The sequence below is a fragment of the Fulmarus glacialis genome, unplaced genomic scaffold, assembly GCF_000690835.1.
Source record: "Fulmarus glacialis isolate BGI_N327 unplaced genomic scaffold, ASM69083v1 scaffold5848, whole genome shotgun sequence".
Lineage (NCBI taxonomy): Eukaryota > Metazoa > Chordata > Aves > Procellariiformes > Procellariidae > Fulmarus > Fulmarus glacialis.
Genome location: NW_009230034.1, coordinates 10789 through 23845, shown reverse-complemented (window position 1 = coordinate 23845; position 13057 = coordinate 10789). Strand labels below are relative to the sequence as shown.

Genomic DNA, 13057 nt, shown 5'->3' with positions numbered 1-13057 from the left:
CAGTTTTAAGGCACATACCTCTTTCACACTGGGGTCCAGTAAAGCCATATGTGCAAGCACATCGGTTCGGAGCCACACATCTCCCTCCATTTAGACATCCATTTTCACAGACAGCTGTACCAGGGGGAAGACAAAAGTAATCTTTATTGAGCTATTTCCAGAAAGACATGAAGGTATGTACTTGACCAGCTCAGGTAAACTGGTAAAAATGGTAAACATAACAGGACAGGATATTTTATTTTCCAGAATCTCCTTATGATCTTTTCCTATTTCCTGGCCTCATTAGTATCATGAATTCATCTTTTCAAGGGAGCATAATATAAATACAGTAACAATCACAGCTCTTCTGACCTCTCAAAGCCTTTCTCTTTGGGATGGCTAGACAATTCCGTAACTTCAAAATAACATCTCTTTCAAACTTTCAATAAAGAAACACTGAAATAGTAGAGATTGCAGATAGAAGGTGCAGAAGAAAATTTCATTTCTAGATCTTCAAAATTTTTCCCTATTTAGAAGCAAATTTTAAAATGTATTTGTTCCTTTACCATAATAGAAAAACAATCCACTATTAAAAGGCTGTTTGCTGATGTTAAATAACTCATGCTATCAAATAGGACAGCAAAATGTAATCAATATCTATTTTGACTAAGTTAATCCAAGATACTCTTCCCCGAACGATGATGTCACTAGATTCAGAACCCAATTTTCCTCATAATAAACTCCAAAAGCAGTTGCTCTCAAAAATAATTAGTAAATATAACATTCATATGAAAAAGGGCTTTTAAATACAATTTGATGCTCATTGAGTAATGTTATTCTTTGTTCCGTTTCACATTCACTTCAGTAGAAAGAAGGTTTCCATTTATCCTCTTTTATCCACTTGATATTTCACAGAGAAGGCAGAAATACAGTTCTTAATCCTTTCACCATGTGATCCTCTTCCAGATTATTAGAGTAAATTCCTGGTCCCACTGAAGTTCATGTAAAGTGTGCCGTTGATTTTGACAGAGCACAAAAGGTTTTCATTAAATGAGCTAAACACATTTTCTTTGTCAGACCAATAGTTCACTAGATAGCAACATGACAGCCTTGGTTAAAGGCAGTGTCTACATCCTTATTTGAGTTTCTTCACAGCATTCCAGCCAAGAAGAGCAAGAGACCACCAGAGTCAGTTTGGGAGAGATTTCAAGCAGCGGATCCAGGAATGCTGTTGGCTCAGGATTGATTGAGGAAATCAAAAATATGCCGATCAACATTAATGAGAAAGCATCAAAATGAGCAAAATTCCTAAAGCATATTAGCTAAGTCTGAAGCAAACCCCTGAAATTAAAACAAGGCTTTGTATTAAAAAGCTTAATTTTGTCTATAAGATGAAAACTGAATCCCACGTAAATTCTAAATGTATGGCCTGTTGCTCTAAGTGGAAAGCCCTAGAGGTTAATGGGAATTTTATGGTAGTGTGAGAACTACAGGATCAAGTTATATCCAATTATTATGAATTCACATGATGTTTATTTTAATAGTCCTGATCAGAAAGCATTCACTCAGCATTCATTACAAAGTCATGTGTTTTCCTGTAAATTTCCACTGTACCTGATCAAAAACAAGCTCAACAGCAGCTGAAATTTAGTGCTAAAGGGTGCCCAATCCACACATCCCAGAATTACTTAATGATACACAGTATCTACATGAATAAAAGTGTACTTACGCTGTCCACAGTGTGTTCCTGTATATCCCTTCTGACAGAGGCAATGGTCATCACTGCAGCTACCTCCATTCATGCACCGGATGTTACAGTGTTGTACTTAAAAGGAAAAAAGATTTTCCTCAGTTAAATCAAACCACAGAATTTGTCTCCTAGTTTCTCATCTCTCCAATGATGAGAAAAGGCCATCAATAAGGGAAAAGTACTAAACTTCTGGCATGAGTGTCTTATCATCTGGGCAATGGGGGAAGGAAGTATTAAAGGGAAGCATATAAGGAAGCTCCTGAAGACAGCCCGATTCTGCCAACACATGCAATACCAGAAGCTGATCTGCCCAGGTAGGACTTCTTGCATGAAAAGGAAAAATAACAGACCAATTTCTTTCTGTATGCCATCTGTGGGCTCAGCCCATCTCCAGGTAAAGTTGCTGCTGGCTGCTATGCTTGGGGGCTGCGGAGCTCATAGACAGCATTTCCCAGAGCCAACAACCTTCCCCTGCAAGGAGCAGAGGCAGGGGAGCAGCAGCACGCTCTCCTCAGCTGCAGCCCCACCATTTATAACGATTAACATGCAGCTTAAGTCCCATGCCAGTAAAGCATAAAAGTCTGTGCTGCATTTTTCTAGTAATAAGGACAAAGATATTTTTTAACTACAGGTTAAGAACAACTTAAAGTATGTCAGGCTCTTCATCAGCCATAGAAAAGCGGGCAAGCCTCCCCACAAAGTGAAGTCCTCCTTACAAGTCCCCCTGTCCGACACAGCTGTGAACTGGGGCAGGCACTCCAGTAAACAGCCGGGAAATGGTTTCCCTCTTAACAGGAACCACATGAAAGGCTCCTCCCCAGATAGGATTATGGTCAGATCAGCATTTCAGTAGATTGTGATGGAGCACTGGATACCTACACCATGCTGTCTGAAATGCTCAGGACTGAGAAACAGAAATTGCATGTCCCATCAGAGCCTGCTGCTGACAGGTGCCATGCCAACCACGGAATTTTTCCTGTTGCAGAAAGCCCTTAAGCATCATTTGGCTTTTTACAGTTCAGAAGTATGTGAATGGAATTTTATTTTTATTTTCAAGTAGAAATAATAATTTTAACTGTATTGCCTTCTATAGCAACATGAATCCACAGAACAGAAGTTAAACATGCAATTGGAGAAAGGATTTAACACAATCTAGCATTTAAAACACTGGTACTCTTAATTCTTCAATTACAAAAGTAAAAACTGTATCTTAGGTTTCTTATGTGTCTAATAGTTATGATACATCTTTGTTCTACTTTGGATGTACTTCAGTACTTCAGGCAACAAAAATGTACTAACATTCCTCACCAAAAAGTAAAATTGTCTGCAAATACAGAGTGAATATCTGGTGAAGATTTTTGGACAATGTCCTAAGTAGGTCAGAAAAAGGTGTATAGTACTTTAAAATGTGTAGTTCAACTTAGCTTTGTACAATCTTAGAAAAACAGAGGGGATTACAAAAAGCATAGGAAATGATATCATCTGTCAAGCAGGGAAGGAACTTAAAAACCACAAACTGATTTCAATTAGAGCAAGCTATGCCAAGAGCTAATTTCCATTCCCACATGAAGACCAAAGCCATTTAAATAGTTTGAACTACATTTGAGATAAAAAGGTTAACAGTAGCTTATATGATGATTTTCGTATTATTTGTTCAAGTAAAAGTAAAGTATATTTCCCCATTTTGGGATAAGGAGTGGTTTTACACATAACACACACACAGAGTTTCCATAATTTGTCTTACTGCTTCTTAAAGGAACTTTTCCAAGGTAAAATATTTCTTCCTCCTTTTTAAACTAAAATCATTATGGGAGACTGCTGGGACACCCAGTCATCTTTATTAAAATGAGTCATTCAAATCAGTGAGCTTTTTTCCTTATAACCATGCAAGAAAATCAGTGACATACAGTCAGTAAACTAATCATTTATTTTCTGCCCTCTTTTGAGGGAATGTTGAAAATAGTATTTCCAAAATCATACAGACTATTCTGAAATACTACCCTTCCAAAAGTTTATAGAAACACATGCAAAGGCTGTCTGGAGCTCAGATGATGATTTTAAGATTGCATTTTTGAAAAGTAGCGTATTAATGCAGGTCCAGAGTCTCTTTTCTCAGCTGTATCAACAATTTCATTAATGTCAGCGGAGATATTCCAGTAAATGAAATAACCTGTTCCAAGGTATCACACTGACAGAGACTCAAGGAAAAAGCAGAGGAATTACCATAAGGCTAAATCAATGCATATAGTTTTGCCTTATCTCAGCATCCACAGGAAATGTTAACAACATTAATAAATTAATGCTTTTAATCAACTATTGTTCTCTTTCGGGTCCAATTTGTGAACAGTCTGCACTGGAAACTTCTGAAGTCAAAACAGGAGTAACTGCAGAAACATAGCTTTATAAACCCGCAAAAGAGCCAGCGAGACCAAATGCACCCACACATGCTTTGTGTGTGGGCAACATTTGCATTGTTTATCAAAGTGAAACGACAAGCTGCATCCTTAAGCATAACAGTTCCCGACTTTCTTAATAAATTCTCAGAAAAACTGAGCGAAGACTTCATCACACCAAGAGCACTATCACACCACAACCGCTCACGAAACGTTCGGGAGCTCACCAAGCAGCCGAAAGGTAACACACATACTACCTACTCTGCGATCCCAAACCAAAAAAGTGAGGCGTGAGGCTCTGCGATCCTCTGGTGGGAAAGCCAGCGGAGCCGCTTGCCCCGCACCTCAGGCCGTGGGCACTCCGCAGGGCGGCCGGCGGGCACCGGGAGGAGAGGCCGCCTCTCATCTCGCTGTGCCACTGCTGAGGAAACACTCCCAACCCCGGCCGTGCATGACGCAGGGCTTTGCCTGCCAGGAGCTGTAAACATGGAATGACGGTCTCATTGCATCCCAGATGCTCAGCGTGCTTTCTCTGTCGAGTGACTGACTCAGGAGAGAGATGGCAGCTGGCTCCGGGATGGGACACGGGCCTGCAGCCCTGCACGGGGTGCTGAGAAAACCCGCAGCAGCCTTGAAAACTCCAGAAACATTTAAAATTCAAGATCTTTTACCACCTCTGACAGCAGCAGAATACAAGGGAAGGGCTGAGCTCCAGGTTTTACTGCTGTTGAACGGACATCTCCCACACCACTCCGAGGAGTGGGATCCCAGGGCACAAAGCCAAGGGCCCAGGCTCCAGCTCCCCTTCGCAGCACGTGGTCTCTGAGGAAGACCTCAGTCCTCGGCTGCTGCCTCTGAAGCTGCTCGCAGGGGGAGTGGAGCAGGCCCCATTTTGCACTCAGGCGGCGTAACCAGCCTGCCGGAGGGGCAGACACTTGTTCCCACCAGCTGCCACCTCCAGCACCCACCACAGCTCTCACTGCCTCTTGCCACAGCTCCCTTCCTTCAGAGACAGCCGGATCAGCAAATGCCTTCCCTGTTTAGGCCAGCCCAAGCCATTCTGAGTAAAACAGGTTGGAAGCAAAACCAGTGGCTGGGCTCAGAGACACACCTGACCCATAACCCTGGGGACAGCGAGGGGGTGCCTAATGCTGAAGGAGAGACCCTCCTCCTCCTCACTCACCCCCCCGGCTCCCACAGGGGCAGAGCAGCAACTCCAACAACATGGCAGGATCGCAGGATATGTCTGCAGCACAACCAGGGCCACGGCTGCAGCACAAACAGGCCGAAGCGGCCGTGGCCCGGGTGGTTTGGGAGGTAGCAGCGGAGCAGCCACCACAGAGCTGGCGCAGGTGTAGGACATCCCCCCACACATGCACCTGCAGCGTCAGAGCCACCCACACATCAGAGCCAGTGGGGGGGATGCCTCCACACTTGGCAATCTTATCTCCAAGCCTCCTGTAAGCATACCCAAAAATTCACTAATTACACAGAAATAACCACTACTTAGCCAGCCAGTTCATTGATGTCACGAAAATCCCTGCTGAGAAAACCACCGGTTGATCTTTTCAACCACGAATCAGATTCCTAAAGCTGACTCGTAACCAGAAAAGTCCCAACAACTGACCTGTGTAAGAATCAAACTTGAAGGCTTTGTTTTGCTTTCCAATCCACATGCTTTCCAATCTGCATTAATTATTTGATTCCAGCAGACAACCAGTCTATAAGAGCCACCATGAATTCGGTTTCTGCCTATGGTTGTACATGCTATAATACTGATTCCTTAAGTACTAAAGACACACGTAGCTTAAAATATCCAAAAGACGACTCACACACCTCATATATTCATTTAATCCTGAGAAATCACGGTATTTTCACTCATATTTGTTATTTGTATTTTGAATGTGACAAACTTGTATCATCTAGTTTTGATTTTTTTTATTATTTTAATAAGTTTTTTCTTATTTGCTAAAATATATTATTAAAGTAAGGTTTCATGAATGCATATTCTGACAAAATATTAACTGTTACCAATGGGAGTTGACAAGTAACCCTTTGGTGTCAAACAGTATTTTTTATGTTTATGTTTACTTTGTTTCCTAATAGCAGATCTAAGTCCTTGTGGTCTATTGTATAAATACGCATTCATGGATTTTGTCTACAGTGGGATTTTGTCTACAGTGCCAACAAAGCAAATGACTTACAGAAAGTGTATGTTCTATAAGTCCTAATGAGGTGCTGGGTCATAAACATTATTACACAAGAGTGCACAGAGGCAGTAGAGTCTTTTCTCTCTAGAACAACTCAAGACACTTTTGCTTTCAGAATTGGTTTGTTTTAATAAATAAAGGTGATGTGACCACTTACACAAAATGTATCTTAAATTATTGCACCGATTAAACAAGATATAAACAATATCTTTCTTAAGCCAACTGCTAAGTCTATTTGTAAAGTGTTAATACTTATATCGTATACAGAAAAGCAACATTTAAAAGTGGGCAAACCTATATAGCAATGTAAGGAAAATAACGTCAGCACTGATTAAAGCTTACAATTAGTAGAACATTCATAGCTAGGAGAAGTAATTGTGAACAACCAAAACAGCTACGTCATATAGGATTTAGAAGCTGCTTGATTAAAAACTGTAGTAGAGACCTTCTGCACCAATTTATCTGTGCAACTCCAGTGAAGGCTAAAACTATGGAGATCAATGGTAGAACATTTCAGAAAAAGAACCACAAGAAGAACTGTAACTTTACTCATACTCTATTTTTCTTTTAAGTCTTGACTCATAAAATACTTCAGTGTGGCCTAAGAAAAAAATGAGGTAATACTAAGGCCCACTCGTTCCTGCCTTTTACAAAGGTGCCAAAACATGTAACAGATATATGTCTCCTTCTGTACCCTGAAGGGGACTTGGGAGAAGGTTATACTTTACTGGCTTACAGGATTAAGGTATATGCACCTGGTAAAACAGTAGTAGGAATGCAACACCACACACATTTGTGCAGCATTTTGCACCCTTCCTCCTTCCAGCAGTCTGGGAGCTCCGTAGCTCCATACCCTCCTCATGCTGGCCTCTCCCTAACAGACATCACAGGAGCCTGAGAAAGGGGTTGAACTACAAAGAACAATATTTACCATTTTAGTACATGCCATTCCATTACATTCCACAGTTGTTATTGTTTTTCCACTGTTATTGCACGAAAAGGATGCTAAAGCCACAAGCTGAAGTGGTCAGTTACGTGGGAAAACTCTTATCAACTAGGAAAGCAAAAAAAATGGCAAGGTAAAAAATACAGGGGCAAAGCAGACCACACACTGAGTCTGAAAAGATATTCAGAATTAAAAGGATGACCATTTTGCATAATATTACAGACATGAGCTGAGTGCATCCCTCACTGACTTCGTTAATATGTTGTTCAGATAGTTATGGGCATTTGTGGGAACCAGTTTCCCCCAAAATTCTTCCCAGAAACATAACATTTTATATAAAAATCAAAATCTTCTACATTTTAAGAGAGAAGCACAATACTCAAATGAGAATACAGTAGAGATTACAGCTGGCATCTCAGATATGAACTGAGATACTATCCCAAGCAAAATCCTACTTCATATCAGATACTCTACCCATGATTAGCCACTGAGCTATCTGGTTCATTGAATGAATTTAATTTTACTTTTTTTTTTCTGGATCTGGGGAACCTTCCTTCAAAACCTGAAATCCAAACATTTCTAGGAAAAGTCATCTCTCTGAAAAGTTTCATTTCCAAAGCATCTGTTTTTTTGTGATGAAAAGCTATTCCACTTAAAAACCTTGACTAGTTCTGTACCTCTAACACCTACAGAAGTATCACCTGAATAAGGTCAGCAATTAGATTCAGAAGATATGTATTGAGCCTGGCAAGGAACTGCTATAATACTTGTAGGCCTATGTATGTAAAATACAGCTTAATGTCTGGCTTAGTAACCCCCAAAATGAGAGCAGAATTACAAAGCAAGTCAAATTCAGCCAACTGTCAACAGTCATCTCTCTATCATTACAGCCTTTGTGCTGTATGTGCATGTATGCATGTCTAGCGCTGAACAGAGATAGGGCATTTTCCAGAAAGCAAGGAAGACTGGAATTAGTGTTACAAACTGGCAAATGAATATAGTTTCCAATAAAACTAATTTGGTTTTAATTTGGCCAAAAAGAGTGTCACCAATAGCTAGTCTCTGAGTCATTCTTCAGTTTCATCATAAGAGGCTACACTTTCTTTCCTGTGGTAAAAGTACATCTGGCGACTCAGAGCTTACTTGTCTTAAATATTGAACCACTGAACTATCTTACATACCTTAGTAGCTTCACAGACTCAAAAGAGCAGTATCAAAGACACAGAAGAAATACTTACTTGATTTTGAACCACAGGAGGGGGCTATCTGACCATTTGGGCATGTGCACATGTTTGGTCTAGAGCAAAATCCATCCCCACAGGAATGTCTGCAGATTGCTATGAAGAAAACATAAATGCCTTTAAAATATGTTTCAAAAACCCCAAACACATAAAAAACACATGATAGAAAATATGTATTCGGTACCATAACATAAATACCTACAAACTCATTAAATTGCATACAACAGATTCCAAAACAGTTCCGCCTGTTCATCTGCACCTCTATAGGGGACAGCTAAAATCTAGACCTTCACAATCTGTTATGAAAAGCCCTGGGAACATGCCACAGGCCACACTAAATACAGGGAGATTTCCTTAGAAAAGCGAAACTATGGTCCATTTTACCAGACTACTCTTGGAGGAAGGATGGCACTGAGGCAGCATTACAATGCTCCCTTTATTTCTGCACCAGACACACACGAGCGTAATAATTCCCATCTGACAGCACGTTGCCTCAGTATCTCTGGAGAGGGTCTTATCAGCCTTAGGCAAAGTGCCTTTAAAAATTATTTCTAGTACGTTGTACCATTACACACGAATATGCATACAGCACTATCATGTATGTATGCATATATTTATGTCCCTACATATATATTTCAGGGATATGGTCCAAACAAGCAGAGAAAATGTACTTGCTGGCCTGATGCTGTTGTCTCCTTCCATTTACTTAAATAGATTAACATATTCCACAGCTACCCGCTCCTGAGAGTCCACACACCCCTTGGGTCCCTTTACCACAGACTTAAACACAACATGTGGATGAGATTAATCCTTTGTTAAATACTGGTATCGCATCACTGTATTGTAGCCCACAAAACTTTGTATATTAGCTTAATATATTTAAAATGGTAAAGAAATGATGTATAGCTGCTATTGAAACCATATAGAAACACATTTCAGTTCTGGTATACAATTAAAAATACCCTGACATAGAGAGACAAAGATAAACCTCAGTCATAACACATTACTGGATTAACTTACGGACTATGCATTGGTTTCCACCAGGTAAAGTTTTCCATCCAGGGCAACAGTAAGCATTGTAACGTGATCCACACACATTTGGTCTGGAAAAAAAGGGACGAATTCTTATTTTTACTCAGAAATAAGTTTTAAAAGTAGAGGCATAAAAACGGAAAAAGTAAATCACTCCAATATACATTTCAATAATTAAATCTAGAAGTGTTGTATGTTTTTAGCAGAACTGTATGCCTCTGGTTGTTGGGTTTTTTAGGTAACATACACTTTTACAAATTGAAGATTACGTTATAAACATGACATGAAATCAGCAACATCTGAACAACAGGAAGAGAATGGGCAAACCTTGTCTCATATCACCCCATATCTGGAAAAGTAGCATACAGGGTTTTTGAGCAAAACTCCCATTTAAATACAAAATGGATCACACCCATCATCATCAGTGAACACAGAGGAAATCTAGTGCTCTTTGAATGACAATTTTTAAGCTTCATGTTGCTTTCTCTTCTTTATTCTAAAGCACTATTACTGTTCCCTGTTTTGTCCATGAGCAAAACGATGTATGTATGTATGAGTGAAACATGCCAACCATGACATTAGCTAAATAAATGAGCCAAAATATGTAAATGCTTCATTAGCAAAAATGACTTACTATCAAAAAAATCAAGGATGTGGGTGCACGTAGAGAGATAGGGTCCTGTTGAATGAATATGAAGGGCCTACTGCCTACTGCACTTCTTAAATGATGGATCCATAGGAATTTTTCTTTCCAACCCATTCCTCTCATCCACACTTACCCTTTCAAATAACTGTATCACTAGAGTTTACAATGAAAGCTGACAGGACATGACACCATTCCTATCGTGATTTTATTGGTAAAAATAGAAAAGTTGAAACGGTTCTATGCCCCTCACAGATAATAAAGCTTTTTTTTTTTAATCTAACTTGTCCTATTTATTTAATGCAACTATCCATGCAAGTAAAGCTAGTAAGAATAGCTTCAAAAATGGGAAAATGTGCCTCCTTTTGTTGTATGTTTAATAATCTTATCAGAGGAAAATTTTACAACCTCTATTAAAACTGTGAGCAATTACTCAATAGATTAATGCAACTAAAGCTAGCTACAAACTAGTACTTCCTAGAAACTGCTTTATTAAAATACTGTATACAGATTAGAGACAGATTTAAAGTGTTTATTGTTTTAGGAAGGGTTTTCTATTATTATTTTGTCCTTGGTCTTTCAAAAAGTTTTTCATCTCTAGTATTGCAACGTCTAAGTAAACAACAGTTACCTCATATGGAGAGGCAACTTAAGACAAATAATCTCGATATATACAAACATTTATTTATGCACGTTTTCTAACTAACAAGACTTTTATACGGTATTTATTTAGGGATCTGCATTGTTAATGCACTTTCAAGTATTCTGATTACACCAACTTCGGTGTAATCAGACACTTAGTCTTTTCATTAAGTGCTTGGCCAGAAACTACTTAAGTCAAAGCAAACACTACCATTACCTTCTACTGGTTCTGGATAATTACAAAGTGATAACCGAGGTGAATGTGAGCAACACAACTGGACTTGTTGCAGGGCCCTTTTCCCTTCCTGCAACTAGTGTTACAGAGTCAAAGTCTTATTCATATAATTCCAATGTATTCAGTTTTAGTAATGTCAGCTACTTCCCCGCAGGGCTATAACCATGTAACTTTCCTAGAGTTCCCTGTTCATCAATGCCAAATGTTGCTCCACGATCATCTGCCAAGTAAGACTGGCAAGCAGACAAGTGAGATTGCTTTTCACCTTCTCCAGTCAGAAGAAATAATGGAACTTACTAAGACAGACAGAATGGGTTTGTTGCTACCTGTTACAACCTACAGGCACAAACTACCCATTTCCGATCTGGGTTGGTAAGAATCTATAAACAGCTGACCATAAAGTGATCTTTAGGTACCCTGTCAAATTTCAGTTTCGGCAAGTACACGGCTTTGGGGACCATCTGGTCCAAGTTAAGAGTCAGGAGCAGATTTCTGTGCCATGGGGAAACCCGATTTTTAAAATCTGTTTCCAAAATGGGGCTCTGGAAAACGTAGATGCGCCAGCAACCATGAAGTCAGAGACCCTGGGAGCCCTGAGGCTGTCCACAGGGTAGGCTAAGCCATACACCCAAGAAGCTCCAATTCGGATGCAGTGTGCTTAGCTTTAAAAAAAAAAAAGTCATCAAACTGTACTTCCATGGAACAGTTCGAGTCTGACAAGTGCATTTTCCAGTGGAACACTTTTTCGTCAGAAAGCTGCTGTCTAGCTTATAAAAGAAACCTATATTAAAGTCTGAACGCTACTTGTTTGAGAGTGAGGGAGTGTTCTTTACTTGTGCCTATTTGTAAAATGTCTTTAAAAAGAGTTAATTTTGAAAGCTAAATTCATTGATATTTATGAGGTGATCAGACACTGCAGCAATAAATCCCCATAAACAAATAAATAAAGTATTCAAGGGAATAACAGTTTACCTCATGTAAAATCACGGAAACCATCAATCAAATTGTAAAGGCTCTATCACGGTACTTACTTTAAACAGTTACCCACTGGTGTGTTTAATAGAGCTGCTGATATTATAGGCTATGAATACTAAAGAAGCATTTTATATTCTTATAAAACTGTTTTCCTGAACAGCACTACAAACAGAGTTCAGTTATAAAACCTGATTTGTAATGGTAAAATAAGCAAAAATGCACCTATACAGCCCAAGCCACCTGTGGTGCCCACAGCACCTTCCTCTCACTCCAAAGCCCAGAGGAGGGAGAGAGCATCTCAGGAACGAAACTGTTCCCACTGCAATTTAAAAAAGACAAGTCTCTCACTTTATTCTAGAGTCACTTATGAACTTGTGAAGTATAAAAGGATTTTTGTAATGGTATGGTGCTGAGAGGCAGTATGACTGATGCCCAGAGTTTCATCAAAGATGTCCAAAATAAACAAGAAATTACGTCTTTGATTAATGATATGCAAGCACAAATTCAGCAGCAAAATGAGTTGAATAATTATCAAAAGACATTAGTCATCAACTAGAAAAGCCTTAGATCAGCAGAGAGAAAAAAGTTCATCTGGAAATTCTGATAACTAACGCTTGAGAGTGATAGGTCTGGCTGACAGCATCTGCGCGCACCAAACTAGAAGATACTCTTCTTCAGGAAAAAACGCAGAGAACCTCCACACCCCCGTTACGAAGTCAAGCTTTTTTTCCACCCGCGTGGGGATGGAGCCCGGGCAGGACTGCGGCATCAGCTCCTTCAGATGGACACACGTGGTCCCACCCCAGCTCAGCGCTGTGCTACCCCTGGGCTGTGGCTGCCGCACAGCCTCTGCCTGTCACGCGTTCTCAAATAAATGGTCTCCTTTCTCCACGGGGCAACACTGACATCACCTCACGGAAAGGACCAACGGGTCCATCCCTCCCTTGCTACTCCTGCTCCCAGTGCCCTGTCTCAGCAAGGACAAATGGCTGCCTGGCTCTCCCGAATTGC

General features: G+C 40.0%; 1 protein-coding gene across 1 annotated transcript in view; it reads right to left on the bottom strand.

The window, feature by feature from the left end:
* The window catches only part of LOC104081352 (fibrillin-1-like), a gene marked incomplete at its 3' end in the record, with an annotated part of 96680 nt that extends 83865 nt beyond the window's left edge, over window positions 1–12815 (bottom strand). The window contains exons 1-5 of the mRNA XM_009584068.1: window positions 12685–12815; window positions 9540–9622; window positions 8517–8615; window positions 1709–1804; window positions 19–114 (exon numbers count right to left, since the gene is read on the bottom strand). Of these exons, the coding sequence (XP_009582363.1) occupies window positions 19–114; window positions 1709–1804; window positions 8517–8615; window positions 9540–9622; window positions 12685–12815 (505 nt within the window). The remainder of the gene's footprint in view (window positions 1–18; window positions 115–1708; window positions 1805–8516; window positions 8616–9539; window positions 9623–12684) is intronic.
* Between the last annotated feature and the right edge of the window lie 242 nt (window positions 12816–13057).